The 19,773-nt window shown below is 48.4% G+C and overlaps 1 protein-coding gene across 1 annotated transcript in view; it reads right to left on the bottom strand.

Moving 5' to 3' along the window:
- Positions 1 to 3,443: 3,443 nt before the first annotated feature.
- The window catches only part of PDZK1IP1 (PDZK1 interacting protein 1), a 175,268-nt gene continuing 158,938 nt past the window's right edge, over positions 3,444 to 19,773 (bottom strand). Inside the window, exon 4 of the mRNA XM_069635393.1 lies at positions 3,444 to 3,808. Coding sequence (XP_069491494.1) covers positions 3,736 to 3,808 — 73 coding nt within the window. The 3' untranslated portion in view covers positions 3,444 to 3,735. The remainder of the gene's footprint in view (positions 3,809 to 19,773) is intronic.

The raw sequence follows: 19,773 nt of genomic DNA, 5'->3' as shown, positions 1-19,773 counted from the left end.
GAGTATGAAGTGGTTGATGGTTGTTAGGGACACAACATATCAGCAGGGCACTAATTAATGTATGTTAGGGATGAGAGTTCGATTTGTATTTGTATTTATATTATTTGAATAACAGGGATGTCATTTTCTATCAGAAATGACTGACAGTAACATATTTACAGATGGCGGAAGCATTCCCATGAAGGGTGCCTGTACGATAGCATAAAGATGAGAACAAGTAGTGAGCGCGTTTAAGGAGGTAGATACAATTTGGACATATTCAAGGGGCAAAACAAAGCTAACAAACACACTGTATATAAGAAAACAGATGTTTTACAAAGGTAACATTAACCTAAGGGTGAAAGATCTTCAAACTAGTAAGAAGCACTAATTAAATATACAAAATAACTGGAGGGATTGGTGTAGTCAGGTAGGGAGGATGGTGGATGGTGGAGAGGGCAGCAAGAGTTCCCTCGCTGGCAAGTAAGTGAAGTTTAAGCTGAGCTTTAAATAGAAGCTGGCTTTGATTGTTAATGGCAGTGGGGTCTTGTGGAGATGGTTAAGCAGGGAGAAAAAGCGGAAGCAAGAGGAGGCAAACAGAGGATATGGGACAATTGAGGTTTAGTGCAGAGTGGATCACAGTGAATCAGATGGTGAGTAAACGAATACCGAGACGTCGTCACTTCTCCCAGAGGGGGAGCCCCTGCCCATGAGGCGAGAGAGTTGAGGCCACTACCCAATAGTCCGGGTGGTACAAAGCAGGAGGTTCTCATGGGGAGAGACTCCCCCTCTGTAAACAGGGAAATACATCTAAGGAGAACAGGGTATGACCCATTCCCAATTACTCCTCCTCAACCTACATATGTGGTACGCCTCAAGAACACACCCAACCACCCCATTTACCTGTGTAGTGCCAGTGACATAAGATCCACTGAGACAAGGAAGAGTAGGGACTACCTAAGGATGACTCCCTTGACAAGAACTGAGATGAGGAGGAGGTGCAGAATAGTGAAGAGCCATGATGAGAACTTGAATGGGCATTCTAGTCGTCAGTGCGCATTCAGAATGAAGAGGAAGGAAGGACTTACTTGTGTGTCGAGCTTTCCCTGAAGGAATCGCGAGCCTGGAAGGTGTACGGCAGGACCACATTGAAAAATGCCAATCCAATGGTTCAGGCATGTGAGGAGCCTAGGCGGTGCATGCAAGTGAAGATGCACATGTGGAGAGAAACTACAAGCTGCAGAACACCCTGTAGCCCACCAGGGAACAAGAGAAACTGAGGAAGACTGAAGCTGAAGCCCAGAGAAGCCTAGATCTACAGGAGAAAGCCAGAAAGAACCCAAAAGGTACCAGGCTTCCCGGGATGGTTGGTGAAGGCATGAGGGATTCATTGAGGACTCCAAACACACTGAGCAGGTGTGAGGAGGTAAACCCTGGTAAAACAGCACACACATGTGTCTGTGAAACTCACCCGCAAAAGAAGAGCTAGAGAAATCTTCTGGGTAGTACCTGGCAGGAGAGTGAACCAGGTCTGCCTGAAGTGAGCCATAGAGAACTTAGAGCCTGCCACCCATACCCCCAAAATAAGATCCATCCAAAGTCATCTTGTTTGAGGCAGTACCTGGCAGTAGAGCGAACCAGGTCTGCCAAAATTAAAGTATAAGAGTCATTCCCCCTGGTGTCGTGAACCATGAAATCAAATATTAGAAAGGCCAGGGGAAGGGAGTCATTCTTCCTGGTGTTGTGCACTGTGAAACCAGGTATGAGAGGAGCCAGGAGAAGGTAGTAATTCCCCCTGGAGTTGTAGACTGGGATACCAAGTATAAGAGAAGTCAGGGGTAAGGAGTCAATGCTCCTGGGGTTGTGAATTGTGGTAAAGCAAGTGGAAGAAAGGCATGAGGAAGGCAGGCATTCCCACTGGCATTGTTAAATCCTGACGCCAAGATACCAGAAGAAGGGAGGTATTTTCCTGGTAGCCAAGGCAAGGGGAAGGGAGTCATTCTGCCTCATTGTGTTGAAGTGTAAAATTCAGATACCGTGAGAATCGAGTCATTCTCCTGGTAACCAGAGCTGATAAGACATTCTGATACAAAGTGTTAATAGATAAGCAGTGTGTTTGCCAAAGAAAAGTGTTGGAACTTTGTCTTTTGTGTTGGAGGGCATTTTTGACCTGGCCAAGGGAACCTTTCCCCCAAGAAGAAACCAACACTGGGAAGTGAACTTTTATCGCCAGTCCAGAAGAAGGAAGTAATTCTTCTGGACCAAGAAAGTCTACTTTATCTTTTGTTTGGTTTAAGTGTAAGGGACAGAAGTAGGCTTTTTGACACATGATGGTGATTTACATGGACCTTCTGACCAAACCGCTAGTATTTAAGTTTAGGCAGGGAAACCCCTCTTAGAGTTAGGGAAAGTTAGGTTTCTTTTTATTTTCTTGACTGATAAAAGTCTATTGCAATCATCATGCTACCTGAATGTGAGTCTCCTCCCTCTGCACCTTTACATGAGATCCAATCAGACAGGCACTGAGGAGCAAGAATGTTAATAGCTTTGGAGACTAGACAAAGGAATTTGAAACGAGAGCTGCAGTGCATGGACAGCCAACCAGCATGCAATCTGTACTTACAAGTGGGAAACGATCTGGGCAGTCTGCAGAGAGTGCTGGTAGAAATGTTGAGGACTTTGTCAAAAGGGAGGAGGTAGTAGAGATGAAGGCCAAGGTTTATGCTTGAGCAGTAGTCAGGTGTTCTCAGCACAAGAGTGGAGATTAGAGTTTTTATATAGTGATAAGTAAGAAAAGGACACATTTTCCAAATGTTGAGGAGGTTAATACGAGCAGTAGAGGCAGTGGTGAATTGTTGCGGTCATAGACCACTATCAAAAGGGTCCCCAAGATTGAGATCCTTGGGTGAGGGAGCAAGAAGGTCAGGGGGGAAAATGTTGAGAGAGGGGAGGGATTGCATTGAAAGCTGGGAGAACAATGACTTCCATTATTGAAGAGTTCAAAATGAGTCAGTGGAGAACATTATTTGAGTGTCATTAGTAAAAAGGTGATAGTGAAAGCCAAAGAATGAGGAGTCGTCCCAGGCCAGATATATAGAGGGTGAAGAGCAGAAGTCGAAGAATTGATCCTTGAGGGGACACCGACAGGGAAAAGGCTGTGCGAGTTTCAAGAGATGTTAAAGGATTGAGCTTGCATGTAGGAGGCAATCCAGGCAAGAGCTGATTTGCAGAGCCCAAGGTCCTGGAGAATGAGGAGGAGAGAATTGGTTGAAAGTGTCAGAAGCTGCAGAAACGTCCAAAAGGATGAATGTAGGATGAATCTACAGAGTTTGGAGAGCTGACCATTAGGGAGAAAGTTGGAGACCTGCATGAGTGCAGTCTCAGTGGAGTGCTTTCTACGAAAGGAAAAATGAAGTAGCACTCCAAGCCATTATCCTGAAGGTACAGATAAGAAAACACCAGAGTTCAAAACATTTCTACAAACTTTATTTCAGAAATGGATAAAAAATAAAATCAACTTTCCGCAAGAGCCTGATTTTCATAAGAAAGCAGTAGACCTCACTCTGGCAAAGTACCTTCATGTTGACCAACATCTCTGAAGATTGACTTAGCCATTAACATCTCAACACAAATATATATAAGAACATAGAAACATTGTCGCTGTAATGAACACCAGGTGGGCACATTGCTGCTAAACACTGGTGCTTGATTTTGTCAGAGATTGCACTGTCATCCCCATGTGCGATTGGTGCGTTGTCACATGGGTGTGGTGACGACCACCGCCTCTGGTTCCACTGCATTTTCATAGGCGTTCCCATGCTCGTTGGATCTGGAATGACAGGAGGTAGGGTCAGCATGCAGGACAATTCAAAATGTAGGCACGTAAATGCTAGACAGGCTTGTTGTCAAGTGTTCTGAGTAACGCAACCTCACACAATGGGCACTTGCCAATATGCAAGTGTTAATGCCGCATTTGGAAACATTGGTGTTGCACAAACAATGGAGCAAATGCATAACTAGGAATACCAAGTATGTAGGAAAGTTCATAACCCAGATACATGCCAAAGGCGGCTTAAATCATGGCTTTGCAGTAGCGCATCACACTGCTTGTATCTATGGCAATACATTGATACATTTATACTCCCCAGCACATTGAAACTTTGTTTCGTAAAGCAACCTTTTTTGCTTGATTGAAGACAATTTAACAAGTTCAAAAATATTTATGATAAACCAACTAGTAACAGTTTGAAGACTAGAGACACAACTCAATGCTCTGTAGATTGCAAAAGTTTTTAAACCGCAAAATGTTTCTCACATTCAAATTGCAGTCTGATATTTTAAGACGTGAGGGTTCTGCAGAAAAAGTAAACAAAAACAATTAGGGAACACATCTTAATCCCAAGTGGAAAAGGTAAGATAGAGGGAGGGACGAGAGCTAGAAAGGAAGACCTGGGAAGAAGCTGAGTGGAGGAAATATACGACTGGAGGTGGAAATGTGTAAGATAAAGACACAAACTCTCTAATTAGTCACCATAGTGATAAGAAGAATCGCAAGTTAAGTGCTTGCCTCACGCATAGGTCCACCCCGCACTTCTCAAGTTTGCATTCTGGCAACTCAGCACTTCATCCTTCTGACGTCGATTAATTCAGTACCATTGAATTGGATAATAGTAGCATTGTTTATACAGTGGTTAGAAGTGGGTGGGATCCAGCGTGTTGCGCTATATGTGAACCCATGTTATTATTATTATTATATTATATTATTTATTTATTTTAAAAAATGTGACCGCCGTCATACTTGTCCATGTTATCCACACCTTCAAATGACATGCTTTCCAAGTTTGCTTGGCAGGTCTTCCACCCAGGCCTCAGCTGAGGATCCATCCCTGATTTTCCCTTTCCAGACAATGGGGGTCATTCCGAGGTTGGTGCTAAGGGAACAACAATGCCGGTAAAGGAATACCGACATCGTTTACCGCTATGGGCTATTCTGACCAGACCGACCGCTATTAGCGGCATCATAAAGTACTGCGGAACTCCACGCTACCAAGCTTCATGTATGGACATGCTGGACGACGTGCCAGGCTGCTTGGTAAGTTGCAGGACTGGCACATGGCATTGAAATGGGGGGAGAGATGCACACACCACCATGCTGCCAATGTAGATGTGACTGCACGATGTGCACATCACCGAACACTGTGCCCCAAAGCATCACAAACGGTATATGACACCCAAATCATATAGGAATGAAGTAAGGTTGACACCTGTCACTAGATGACTAACAGGAAACCATCCCACATCCCACAACATGTGCACCACTCATCAGTGGACCTCACCCTATGTAACGCCATCCAGCAACATGCAGTGCATATGCACTATGTTGCTGTCTCCAGCAAATCATCACACAGGACAAGCACCCCTGGGAGTGCATTGAACTGAACCTACTAGGGAATCCACTGTCTGTCACAGGGCCGGCACACCCACAGGAGTGCTGCATGTCACCATGGGAATGATCAGTGCTGATTGCCCAATATTGCACAGACTACTGCCAACGCTCCCTAAATCTCACAGAACACAACACCTCACTAATTTGACACTAACACAGCTCTATGCGTACACGATGCATGTGCAACAAGACGTCAGTGCACACCATGTATCATCTTGAAGATGCAACCCACACCATTAGTCCATGGCACGGGACACATTGAGGGACTGAAAATGGCGTCAATACATCCAGGGACATGTGCGTGTGGGCAACGATAACCTGCAGGCATGTGTGACTAGTACAGCTGTCCATCATGATTCGCCTAACATTTACCTTTAATTGCCTCTCATGCAGGTTATAGTGGCTATCCCTTGAAGCCGTGGCTCCTCACCCCTGTCGGAAACCCACAGAACAGGCACGAGGAGGACTACAATCGTTCCCATACCTGTACCTGTGTGGTCATCGAGCAGACCATTGGCCTGTTGAAGGCACTATTTTGCTGCCTCAGCCGATCGGGTGGGGCACTCCTCTACAGGCAGGAGAAGGTGGCCAAGATCATCATGGCATGTGTCATGCTGCACAAAATGTGCATCCGCCGGAACGTGCCCCTACCCCCTGACATTGAACTGCTACCACCTGGTGATGATGAAGGGGAAGAAGAAGATGTGGCTGCACATCATCGCGGTGCCGATGCACATGAGGGACATGCTGTGCGCCAGTCAGTGATTACACAATATTTCTGACACACATGGCAGCAGAGGGTGACATGATGGTTGGACAGAGGGCACTGGGTGTAGGGGTACATTTACACTATGCACTGTAAATGAATTAAATACACATGCGCAATGATGAATGTCCACTCAGGTCTTGTTTTTCACACAATGGGTGTATTAAATATAACAATGTAAACGTAAGTGCAAAAACCCTCCACCACCCTCACCAAAAACGCACAACTCCCCCACACACCCTTACCCCCTCCCCCCACAACTCCCCCACACACCCTCATCCCCCTCCCCCCACAACCCCCCCACACACCCTCACCCCACTCCCCCTCCCCCCACAACTCCCCCACACATGTCCCATCGAGTCTCCAATGCCTACATGAGGCTGCCCTGACGATCAATTGGCACTCCCTGGTCCAGGGGGAGGCATGTCTTGCCGGCGCAGGGTACGTGCCAACCTGCGGAGTGGGCTTGTCTGTGTAGAACTGGAGGAAGATGGTGTGGCTGCGTGCTGTGATTGTGTAGCGGGATGCCCTGCCTCCATGGCATCCGCTATGTGGCCTAAGACCTGCCGGAGATCCAAGACCTCTCGCAGAGGCGGCTGGTGTTGTCAGCAAATGATTTGGCCATCGAGGCAGTGTTATCTGTGATGGACCTGCCTAGAGAGGCTAAGTCCTGACACCACTCCTGTCTGGCCAGTCTGTTGTCCTCGACAAAATCCCGCACAACGCAGTAAGCAGGTCAGACCGCTGCGGCCCTGCGGGTGCGCCTGTGGAGATAGTCGGCCCTTGGCTGTCCTGCCCAGCCTTCTCAGCCTCCCTAGTCGTGAAAAGTGGACTGAAGTGTCCCTCCGTCTGTTCCTGATCAGACTGCTCCAGGGTGGTGGTGTGCTCTGTATCGAGGGACGATACTTGGGGGGATCCCGGTGGAGTCAGGGTACAGACCACTTCCGAAACATCGTCCTCCATGGGCACCCATATGTCGTCCTGTGTGTCCTCCACAGCCAGTGGTGCCGTGGCTGCCTCCTTCTCTGCCAAACTCGACTCCTCGGATTGTGGTGCCTCGCATGAATCATCAGGATGGCCAATGGGTGGTGGTGGTCCTTCGCCCTCTATGTGCCGTCTCCTCGAGGTCAAAGGGCAAAGGGCTGTTGCTGTCATCTCGGGACCTCTTCCGGGTTGTGGACTGTGCAGGGGTTGTGTCCTGCCCATCGCTGTCATGGTCAGTGCCTGTGGGGGTGGAAGAGAGGGACGGCATGAGTGATGTTTTGATAGGCATCATACATACATTAGGACAATTGCTCATCCACACAATTGGGGGTAATAGGCATTTGTGTTTGGATGATCACGTTCTTTGATACATGGGTGGTTTATCCAGGCATACGTCGGCGTCACTCATGTTGCCCAAGAGCAGTGCTATCTGACATGCATAGTATTTTGGCCCTGCACGCTGTGTGACTCATGGCGTTTACATCTTTGTGTGGTATGTGTCATGTACAATATTGTCTTGCAGCAGGCATCCGCATGTGTCTGTAATGTGTCCGCCTACTTTGCTGGGAGTGTGTGTGAGTGTGGGACCATGGCTTGACTCTTTGAACTGACATATTGGTTGACTTTCATCAGATTTTGCATTGCAATGTTTACTTTGTACACTCACCTCCATCGCCCGATGTTGTGGCGCCACACTCCATCTCGCCAACACCTTCGATCCCCTCTATCCCTATCATGCTGGCACAGATGTCCTCCCATGGAGTGAGCTTGATTGGGGAACTGGCACCCCCTTCTGTTCCCATGGCCTGGCTGCGGTTCACTGAGAGGATGTTTCGTACCCTAAATCGCAGGTCGCCCCAGCGCTTGCGACAGTCTTTGATCGTGCGTGGTGTGTTCCCCACAGCACTAACACTCTGAGCAACAAGTGCCCAGATCTCCTTCTTCTTCAGTACTGCCTCTCTCTTCATGTTATTTGAGAAAACTATGGCAGCATGCTCCTGCAGTGTGTCTACCAGCATCTGCAGCTCATGCTCATTGAACCATTCTTTCCGCTGGCGGGCAGCTCCCTTCTTCAGGGCCTTGGGCATAGTGTTTTTATAGGTGAATCTTTTCCAAAAAACAGCAGGGTCCGAGGGGTCCTGTGTGGTGAGGATGGCAATGGATTGTGTTTTTAAAGATGGCCGCCGTGCTCTTTCCCGTTCCTGTGCGATGACTCTACTTCCGGTTTCGCTTATTAGCGGTGACCGATAATGGCGGTGACCGTTAATAGTGGTGACTGTTATTAGCGGTCACCGGTATTTGCAGTCACCGCTAATGCTGCATTGTATCTTGTCGGTGTTGTTATCTGCGCTATGCTTGATGCAGCTAAGGGCATTTTAGGTGCCTTTAACGGCATGGCGCTAATGACCTTACTGGCATGGCGTAAAGCTTGTGCCCGTGAAGTCGTAATAGTCCTCTATTAGCGGACTGGTGACTGCCCGGATAGACTATTTACACCATGCCGGTAAGGAGCGTTACTTACCTCCAAACTCAGAATGAGGGCCAATGCCTCTCGGGGCTCTCATGAGCCAGAGTTTTGTGTATTTGATCAATGAGGTGCACTTATTATTTGAGAAACAGTATAAACTATTCTTTCAATACACACTCAAATTTACAGTTGCCACGCACTATAAGATAAACCCTAAACATATATATAACGTTTGTTTAGTGCGTTAGCAATTTGCAACATCACAACCACTGGTTATATATAGATTATGATATTTTGAGGCACATCTACCCTAGTCATCCCAAAATATATCTGTCAATTATATCACTAGCTGTTAGGATGCAAAGCGAACATTTATTCATTATAAGGGCTCTTCTACTCTTATGCTCCCCTCAATAAAGTCCTCAACTTTGCAACATGCACAATTTTCGACCTTCCTTTATCCCCCCACCCCTCTACCTACCATCACCATACTGCACGGCTCTTCATGCAAAACTCCTCTCTCCTTAAATTCCTGCTATTCAGCTGTAAATCCACCAGTAGTCTTGCTATGTCCCCTCCGACAGCTCTCACCCATCTCTTCAGATGAACACGTCAAAGCGTGGCTCAAACTCTACCTGCTACCAATGGACGGAGCCCCCAAATTGCTTCCACCCTCCTATCCAATCACACTGCCTGATCCACCTCTACAAGATTCTGCCATCAGGACCACTCTATGTAATACATAAATGTGTAAATACTGGCCTCAGGCTGCCAATATTAAAACGAATTCTTCAGTAAATATAAATAAATACCAAAAATTTACTTTTGTTCATGAAAGATGCTGCCCCTTAAATTAGTGACTAATTCTGAGGCCTCTTATATTAAAATAACGTAAGACAAATTATGTTGCCTGACATTTAGTCTTACAAATTATTCAGGTTTCGTAATGCTTGAGTCTTCTATGATTACATTATTCACCAGTGGGCTAGGTTTTTTGTTTTTTTTAATTTGTTTTTATTGACAAAATACATATAGGGATGGGCGGGACAGCCGACCCAACCAGCAAAACAATCAAAATGAACCAGATCGTCAATGATATTTTCTCTTTTTTTACAATAACTCCCTTCCCCATTTCCCTCCTCCCACCCCACCCCCCCAATAGATCAACATGCCAAGTTTTGAGGTGTTGCAAACTTATTGAAACTTAGGGGAGAACACTTGCATACCACATGATTGTTAGAGGTACCACTTGAGACAGTGGGGTCCGACCAAAAGCCAGTTGAACAGGAAACATCTCGGGTCCTTGGGGGGTGTGAGCAGCTCAGTATTCATTATACAACCGCATAGAAATACAATCATCATGGAGAAGAACTGCAGTCCATTCCTGTAGAAAATCAGTCATGGTATCGTTTGTTATTGCAGTAAGTTTTTCGTATACAAAAATCGACCTAAGTTTACAGAGCCATTCCGTTGTTGGGCTAGCGCCAGCCTCCCCGCTCGTAGCATGGAGGAGGCTGGCGCTTGGGAAGGGCCTTGGGACCTTGGGATAAACATTTGATTCTGTCTCCGGCATAGGAGTGCCCAGTAGAATTTCCAACGGGTGTAGGGAAGGGCCAAACCCCTCGATATCTTTAATCCAGCTGAGTAGTTCCGACCAGTAAACCTGTATGACCGGACAACCCCACCACATGTGAAACCAGGTTCCTCGTTGGTGACAGCCCCTAGGGCAAAAGGGGGACACTTCTCTAAACATCTTGGAGAGCAGGGCCGGGGGACGGTGCCACGAATGGAGGATTTTAAAGCTATGTGCCATGGCAGCGGTATACAGAGAGCCCGTAAAGATACTTTTAAAGACCGCCCTCCAAGTGTGATCATCCAATGGCGTGCCCAGCCTTTCCTCCCATATTTCTTTGAAGGGTTGTCTACCTTCTAGGTCTGCTGTTATCAAAACACTATAAAACTTAGATAAAGAACCCTTTCGAGTTGTACTTTTAGCCAGTATAGTTTCAAAAGGAGTGAGGGAGCGTCTAAGCTGGTCAGCCCAGCGAGGGTGGGTCAAAATCCCCTTCAAACGTAAATATTCAAAGACCGTGGGTGGTCTATCTGTCAGTGCCTCGATCAGGTTGTCATACTCTATGAAGCCCTCTTCTCGTGAGAGCTGAGAGACCCTCTCCAGATCCATGTCTGAGCAGGCCTGAGTGTCTCGGAAACCCCTAGAGCCCAGATCAATGGGGGGCCCCAGAGCGAGGACAAAGGGGAAGGCCATGAAGACAGTTGTTTATTAGCTTTATTAGGCTTACATACTGCCCACAAGGCTGCCAGGGTGGGGTGTGTTGTGAGCTGAGAAGGGAGAGCCTTAGGAGGGGCCCACAAAAGGTCTCTAACTTTTTTCGGGTGGGTGTGAATGTCCTGAACATATGTCCAATATGTTCCCATATCGTCCCACATATGCTCCAACATCACCCGGAGTTGGGCTGCTTTATAATAGAGCCGGAAGTCGGGGAGACCAAAACCACCATAAAGCTTTGGGAGGGTCAGGGTGGAGCTTTTAACTCTCGGCCGCTTACCATTCCAAATGAATTGGAGGACACGGGACTGAAGCAGTTCAAAAAAGGTCTCGGGTATCACGACTGGAAGCACTGCAAAGAGGTAGAGGAGGTGGGGCAAAATATTCATCTTCACAGTGACCATGCGCCCAAGCCAGGAAAGCGTGAGGGGTGCCCACCGTCTGAGGTCGCTGCTAACCTGAGCAAGGATCCCCGGGAAGTTGCACTGGTATAGTTGGGATAGATCTCTGGGGATGGTGGTGCCCAGGTACCTAGTGGATTTCCGTTCAATTCTAACCCCCAGAATGTCGGCGTCACTTCCGATGTCTCGATCCCCCAGACCCATGGGCATGATGCTTGATTTGTACGTGTTTATTTTCAGTCCAGAAAAGGAACCGAAGTAGTGTACAAGATCAAATAACCGGGGCAGGGAGTCTTGAATATTTGTTAGGTAGCCCAGAATGTCGTCCGCAAATAAGGATAGCTTAAAGTCACAATCACCACACCGTATTCCCGTGATTTCCGGGTCGTTCCTAAACGCAATGGCCAGTGGCTCCATTGCCAAAGCGTACAATAGGGGCGACAGGGGTACCCCTCCACTCCCTGTCTAGATGCCTCATGCATAAGGTCGAGAGTTTTTCTTATATTATCTGATCCCTGGCGACCGGGGATGAAGCCCACTTGGTCTCCATGTACTAGGGTAGGGAGGAGCTTTGCTAGTCTATTCGCTAGGAGCTTAGCCAATATTTTAACATCGGTGTTAAGGAGGGATATGGGGTGGTATGATTGGCAATAGGAGGGATCCTTGCCCTCTTTACGCAGGACTACGATTAAAGCAGACATCATCGTGGGTGGGAGGGTGCCTTGATCCAGTGCAGCATTGTACATCTTAGCCATGGATGGGGCAAGCATGGATCTGTAGGTCTTATCAAACTTAACTGTAAAGCCATCGTCCCCCGGGGCAGTGCCGCTCTTTAATGAGGATATGGTGTCTATTACTTCTTCCGGGGAAATGGGGTGTTCAAGAGAATCAGCCTTGTCAGGAAGAAGACCCGGGATGGGAAGGGAGTCTAGGAAACTGTCAACATCATTCCCATCCCCCGTATATTCTGAGCAATACAATTTTTCATAATATAGCCTGAATTGTTCTGCAATCTTGCTATCCCTCACGGTCCAGTCCCCTTCTGGGGTGCGTAATGAATTCACCCTCCTACTGTTCCTAAGTTCTCGAAGTCTCCAGGCCAATATCCTATCCGCCTTTTCCCCCTTTTCCATATACTTCTGTTTCAGAAATGAGAGCTTCCTTTCCGTTCGTCCCACCTGGAGGTCCGCCAACTTAGATCGCAACCCCTGCAGTTCCTCCCATTGCCCGGGAAACATCTGTGTTTTCAACTTACCCCCCGGTTGGATAGCCTCTATCTTTTCCTTTAACAATTTCTCCTCACGGTCCCTCTCCCTTTTTCTCCCAGACCCTATACCAATAAGGGTGCCTCTAATCGTTGCCTTAAATGCCTTCCATAGTCCCATAGCACCAACCTCCCCGTTGTCATTAAGGGTGAAATAATCTTCTATGGCTGCTAGGAGGGATTGGCGTATCTCCTTGTCTTGCAGGAGGAGGTTGTTACACTGCCACCGGGTTCCGGTTGCCGGGGAAGGGAGAAGGCCAATCCTAATCTTTATCATATCGTGATCCGTCCAGGGGACGATCTCCACACCCGAGTCTGAGACCTCTCCATGCAGCGAGGAATCAACCAGGATGTAATCTATACGAGAGAAAGCAGCATGTGGCTTTGAATAGTATGTGTACTCAGGGTTCCAACCCCGCTCGGGTATACACGTGTCACATACACCCAGTTCCCCATTTACTTCCTGGAAGGCCAACGCCAATTTCTCGTGGAGACAGATGTTGGGGCAGGGTTTATCAGACTTTCTGACCCTCTCGGGGCAAAGCACCATGTTAAAATCCCCACCCACCAGTAGGGTGCCCTCAGAAAATGACATGATTATCCCTTTCATTCCCTCCCAGAAGGTGTCCTGCGCTTCATTCGGATCATATATGCAGACCAATGTGAACAAACGGCTCCGCACTTCCCCCTTTACCATGAGGTACCGACCATCCGGATCCGCTTTTGAGGCTTTAAATACAAAATGGGCCCCAGGGGAGACCAACAAAGCTACACCCCGCTTCTTTACCTGGGAAGAAGCCGTGAACATCTGCTCAATGGTCTTGGCCTTGAGCTTAGGCTGCTTTCCCCGAACCCAATGAGTCTCCTGCAAAAAGAGAAAGTGAAGCCGCAACCTCGCAAATTCCCTCACAATTAGCGACTTTTTGTAGGCGAGTGGAGCCCGCGGACATTTAATGACCCCACTGTCATGAATTGGAGTGAATCATCCATTAAAACACAGGTAAAGTCTCATAGCTCCATGCTTAGAACAGCAAGCGTTGTTGCTCCCACAGTGCTTCCGCAACCCCCTAGCGGCTAGAGACAGCCCCAGGGGTGCGAGAAAGGCCAGAAAACTTGGCGCGCCATAACTGTAACCCCAGCAACCCAACTCCCCCTCTTTCCCCGTCCTCCCCTTCCCCCCTTCCCCCTCATCGCCTGGTTGTTCCATGGCTTCATCCTATCACCAGACCAGGCCACCATTGTCTCCCCCCTCCGGGCTCATAAACTCTTTATAACTCGAGCCCCCCCACCCCAGGATCAACGCAGTTCACAAACCGTTACATCACCCTCCATTCACAAAGTCAAATGCCGGTTTTTCCGTCTGGTGCCAAGAGCTCGCTTCAGGTACTCGGAAGGTCCGGGGAGGCTGGGGCCACTCTCCTAAATTTCCTTTGGCCACAAACTCTTCGCCTTTCCCTTGGAGCTTTGTTCCCTTTTGGGCCTGTCGGGTTTGTTCACGGTCCTGCTCCCCCATCTCCATGTTTGAGTTGTCCAAAAGTTCGCCCAACACTCTCTGGATATCGTCCTCAGTGATCAAGGCATACTTGTAGCCCTCGAACTCGAAAGAGAGCGAGAATGGGTATCCCCACCTGTATCGGACCCCCCCTGGATTGGAGCAACTTCGTCAATGGGGAACAGAGGCGACGTCTTGCAAGGGTGAAGGCCGACAGGTCTTGATACACCGAGATCCGGGCCCCTTCCCACTCCACCGGGCCCTTCTTGCGAGCCAGTTCGAGGATCCTGCTTTTCTCGGAAAAGTAATGAAAGCGAACTAGAACGGATCTGGGGCCTCTAGAGGATGCGCCCGCTCTATGGGCCCTGTCAATGCTGGGTTTGTTGGTGTTGGCCCCCTCGAATAGCACTCCTATTACTGCATTGATAGCTGAAGCCTAGGAAACATAGGTTACAGCGGCGTTCCTTATTCTCCAAATCATCCATTTTTAAGGAGCATTTCTCTTCTCTTCTCTCGAGCTTCGACAGGCGCATGTCAAACTGTGTCTCAAAGATGTCGCTTGAAGCTGTATTGTTCTCCAGTGCCTGAACCCTGTCGTCAATATTGTCCACTTTTTTATCCAAGGTGTCCAGTCGTAGAGCAATATCCGCCCTAAAGCCTCTAATTTCCTCCAGTAGGGCCGCCATGCCCCTGGTGACTGTGCTTGTATCAGCAGATTACTGTTGCGTCAGGGCTGCCATTTCAGGGGGTATCAGGGGCTTGGGGCGCGTGCGGCGAAACTTCTGCAGTGATTCCTTCCAGTTCGTAGACTCTCCCCAAGCATCCCTGTTCTGTGGGGGCCTTTCCCGAAACCTTGTGCCCAAGGTGACCCGCTATCACACACGCATACAACGCCACAGGGGGGCGAGGGCCAATGTCAGCCGAGGGGCGAGGAGCGGACACCCAGCAACGGGGGTCCGAGTCCCCGACTAATGTACTCCTGCGGGGATAGGTTTCGCCTCCGCCAGGTTCCCACCTCCCCTCTCACCCATCGGAGCAGAGGCAGTACTTAATGTTCCAGAGGCTGGGCGCGGGGTGGACCAATCTCTAAGCCCTCGTGTCTGTACCCCGGTGTGGCCTGCTGAGCCCGATCTCTCCCAACTGGGCCCTGAGTGCCCGTACTGTCTGCCTGGGAGCCGATGTACTCGGGGGACACTCCGCTGCCCGAGATGGTGTATGCCAGGGGCTCTCCCCAGCCTCACTCTTCCCGTGACACCTTCAGTCTCCCGGAGGTCCTCCTGCCCGGGCCTGCAGCTCCTTACCTCCTCGGTGCAGATCCGCCGCTCAGCCTGTGGGAGTCCGTGTGCTGCGTGTGTAGGCCAGTGCGGTGCGTGTGTAGGCCAGTGCGGTGCTTTGCCTGCCTCCCGCGCACTGCCGACACCGATTCCTGAATCTCCAGTTCGCCCTACGCGGGTTCACCAAGCACCTGTGGGGGCCCTCACGCACCTTCCTTCTCCTTGTACTATAGGCCTCGCCCAGGCCTGGAACTCCACGGCGCTTTCATAGTACCGCCTCCGGCTCCCGGACCCGCTGCGGTGCCCCCAGATGCGTCCCGCTCCTACCGATGTGCACTAGGCGGGGGGGGGGCGCCAGTCAGGGTAGCCGAGCCCCACCACAGGCCTCGCTCGGGCCCGGGTTCGCCGTAGATTCTCGCGGAGCCACGGCGCCGCAGGGGGGAGGGGTTTCTGTCCCTCTAAATTCAGAAGCTCTTATCTCTGGGATGGTTCCCCATCGGGGGCTCAAATTTGGGCCAGGGGTGCCCGGCTCACTCAGATGGGTGGGGGTGATGCCAGCTTCTCACTCCGGGGGTGTCGGGGGGGGGCTCAGGTCCCACGATCAGTGCCCTGCGGAGGAGACGAGCCGAGATGCGTTAGAACATCTCCGCGCCCCCTGGTGGATCCTAGGTTTTATTTTTAAAATATGATTACATCTTGTAATGTGTTTGTTTGTTGAAAGCTGTATACCTCAAATGTGCACCAATCTTTCGATTGACACACATAACATTTACAATAAATTATGGTTTACACCAGCTTATGCAGTAGATGCATGCATAGTGCAGCCAACCCCACAACAGTGATAGAGCCAACATCTGTCATAGACTTAGGCAAGATAAACTCAGAGCATAGGGGGCTGGATACCTTTTCGTTATTAAAAGACGGCCGAAGAAATCTACATTTTAGTCAAAATCTGTCTGTACTAATTCAACGTACTCAAAAGCGAAGCATTTGATGTTTCAAACATGGTCACCAAGAGTGCCTACAATCCGAAGGAACAATACTCTAAAATGTTAAGTATGTGATTCTTTAGAATTTGATCCATTTACTCTGAGTTTTCCTTTCAGCCACTGAAAATCTGCAATGTATAATGGGTCCCACAGGAGTGGTGGATTTCCTTTGATGATTTCTGATTGAAAAGTAAAAGGAAAGTATTCTGTTTCTGGGGACTAATATGAACTTCTGGTTTAGTATATTTTATATCTGCTTCTCCACCAATGGCTCCTTTCTTGCAGCTTGAATTATAATGGCACTCTTCGTTTTTCTTCTTCTAACCAATAATCCATTCCGCCACTACATCACAACATAATCGCAATGCACTTGTGAACAGTGTGGCCTAAATTTAGCCCTTTCCCCAGGCTTAAACTCCTGCCTCAATGTAGATGGCAACAAGAGCATATTTCTAAGCCCCTCATTCCTTCCTCAATGTGATTAATACATATTCTGCATTTCGATGAGCCATTAAAGGCATGGTCTAGTAAAAATGTTTATTGTCCCTACGGGTCGGCCATGTTTTTTTAAGCCTAAGTGGCTCGATTTTAGAAAACATTCCTATGGACCTTACCCGAGTTTTCGTCCATTAAACGCAGGCGAAAACAAGCACCAGGGAGCCGCCATTTTCTGATAATCCTATCTTTTCCCCGATCGCCCTGGCTGACCTGCTTTTGCGGCACTAAATCAATTCCCCCGCCCCTGAGCCTGTCATCAGCAGACTCGTACCGCCCATTTCCCAACGCCAAAGCACGACTCGTGTCAACATTCGCTGCGCTTCAGCTAATGACGTGTCGCCATGGAAATGGCAGGACACCTCTCTCCTCAATAAGTATAAACAGACCGTTTCACAACACACAGCAGCCGGTTTTCGATTCCATTCCTCTCTCTGTGTTACTTTGAGTATTCTGTGATACAGTGCTCTGGTCAGCTACCTTCGCCGCTTGTAGCCCGTGTGAACAGATACCAGTACCACCGCTATAAATTATTTTAGTTTGTTTAACACACAATGGATACAATAATGCCCTACATGTACAAGCCCGAGTATACCAAGGAGGAACTACTGGAAAGGGAAGCACGCGAAAACGATGGGGATTCGGACATCAGTTGGCAGGACGAATCAACAGATGAAGAGCCCCGGCCTAGTCGAATGGACGGCGTCTCCACCTGGTGCACATGCAATCGGTGCGAGCTAATGCCAACTGAGGACGAGAACTGCTGCTGCCGAGAAAACTCGGGATGCCTGGCCTACATTTCGGAAGGCGAGCCACGACCGCAATGCATCACCGAGCTGCCAGACTTGAGGGCAGCCTGCCTCACACGGGCCGTGTTGAGAATAATGATGGTGCTTATGCACGAACTTCGAGCAACTGTTCGTCCTCGTAATCCGAGTAACGAGTAAGTATACTCTGCTTGTCATGCCACTCCTATTTCATGGTCTTCTACTATATCCAAAATTACATCTACATATCATTGTAACGCATGTAAGTCGTTGAATAGTGTGCATTGTCTAGATAGCATTTGTCCGTGTAAAATGCCATTAGTTACAAGAATTTTCATTGACAACAAACGTTTACCAAACTTATCTTGGTAATTTAAAAACAGTTTGTTACATTCCTTTTCACAGGTGGTACAGGCTGGTGGCCTATCGTTCCTTTACATGGTGGCTTCACGGGAGGCTTGGACACCGCGTTCGAAGAGTGATACCCGCCTGTGCCGTTCGTGCCATTAGAGAAACGTTCCCGAGTGACAGCGGTCTGTACAGGGGATTTTCTCTCGCTGTGCTGCAACCTGACCTGTATAATCTTTAAAGTCTTGTATTTTTGTGTCATGAAAATAAGATACAAAATAAAACACCACATATATTTTAAGAACTGTTGTCTCGATTTTTTAAATGAATCAAGTGTCTCTCCATTCAAGGATGGACGTCATACATCTGTGCTCCGAATGGGTGAAGGTCTGGTTGCTGTGGAGCAGGGTGGTCACTATCTATCTAAGCTAACATAACATATTCTCGATAATGCATGCACTAAAACACACTTGTTCAAAGTCTTTCAGTAGGTTATGTCTCTATAAAAGTCACACATATATCTATACTAACATTTACCATTGGATTAAACAGTCTTGACCACTATAATACACCGGTTGAAGTGTGGGTCTATGCTCACAAGAATCTCCGGTATGTGGCATTTGTTATTGATAAGCAACGATATACTATCATTGATATAAAGGCGTTATACTGTATATTGATATAAAGGCGGTTCACGCCGGTGGATGCGCGCTGGCATGGGGAGCTGTCAGGGGCGCGAAAGGCCAAGGTGCCAAACTGCATGTACACTTCAAAAGATGTCCCACGCCAAGGGGCCATCTGTCACATGGCCTCCTCAGACCCCATGTCTCCAGCCAGGCTTCCCCTTGAAGCAGGCAGCCCCCCTGCTATCCACATAAGTGTGTCTCCATTCAGCAGTCTTCCTGTGCCTTATCTGCACGCCCCAGGGCCATCCATCCCACCCCCCTGTATCAAAGGCGGTTCTCGCGGTGGATGCGCTCTGGCATGGGGGGCTGTGACGGGCGCAAACGGCCAAGGTGCCAAACTGCATGTACACTTCAAAAGGTGTCCCACGCCAAGGGGCCATCTGTCACATGGCCTCCTCAGACCCCATGTCTCCAGGCAGGCCTCCCCTTCAAGCAGGCCGCCCCCCCTAATACCACGACATACACACGTCATTCATTCATAAAACACACCCCAGTTTCTAATACTTTAAAAACCACTCGATATGTCTCATGAGAACATCTTTGTGCTTTGCAAGTCAACTCCTGAACGTGCTACCTGAGAACCACTGAGATCTATGCTAATCTGCTCGTCGTCGTGCTATCCGTGAACTTCTGTGACCGCTTCGAGCATTCCCATCAGTGCGCTACCTGTGGCCATCCACCTAGTCTCCCGCAACATACTGCTCTGCTTGCTGAATCCAACCGTTTTTTGGTCAAGGTAAGGCCATGTATCCTGGTCATATTTCGCAGATTTTTAAATTTCTATCTATTTTCGAGAAGAGTACACAATAGTGCTATGTTCATTGGTCTCATTGGTATTGACTTGAGTTTCCATTGCTATGCTATCAATAGATCTATTTATTTTCATCTTTGTCTATTGTCATTGAATTGCATCCTTTGGGGGTCCAGTCTATAATGTAAGCATGTTTCCTTCTCGTGCAAGACAGAACATCCAAGGGACGAGTCACATGTTCAGATTTCAGTCACATCAATTATACATTTCTGCAATTTATGCAAATACTAAGCAGCACATAATGAACTGGTATAGTTCCTGCGACCAAAACAAACCTTGCATTGATCATTGTATGATTCATTTACTTTTGTATCAA

This window comes from Ambystoma mexicanum, chromosome 1q (assembly GCF_040938575.1).
Source record: "Ambystoma mexicanum isolate Mex_15411 chromosome 1q, UKY_AmexF1_1, whole genome shotgun sequence".
Classification (NCBI taxonomy): domain Eukaryota; kingdom Metazoa; phylum Chordata; class Amphibia; order Caudata; family Ambystomatidae; genus Ambystoma; species Ambystoma mexicanum.
Note: the sequence above shows the minus strand (reverse complement) of the source record. Positions and strands in the feature narration are given on the sequence as shown.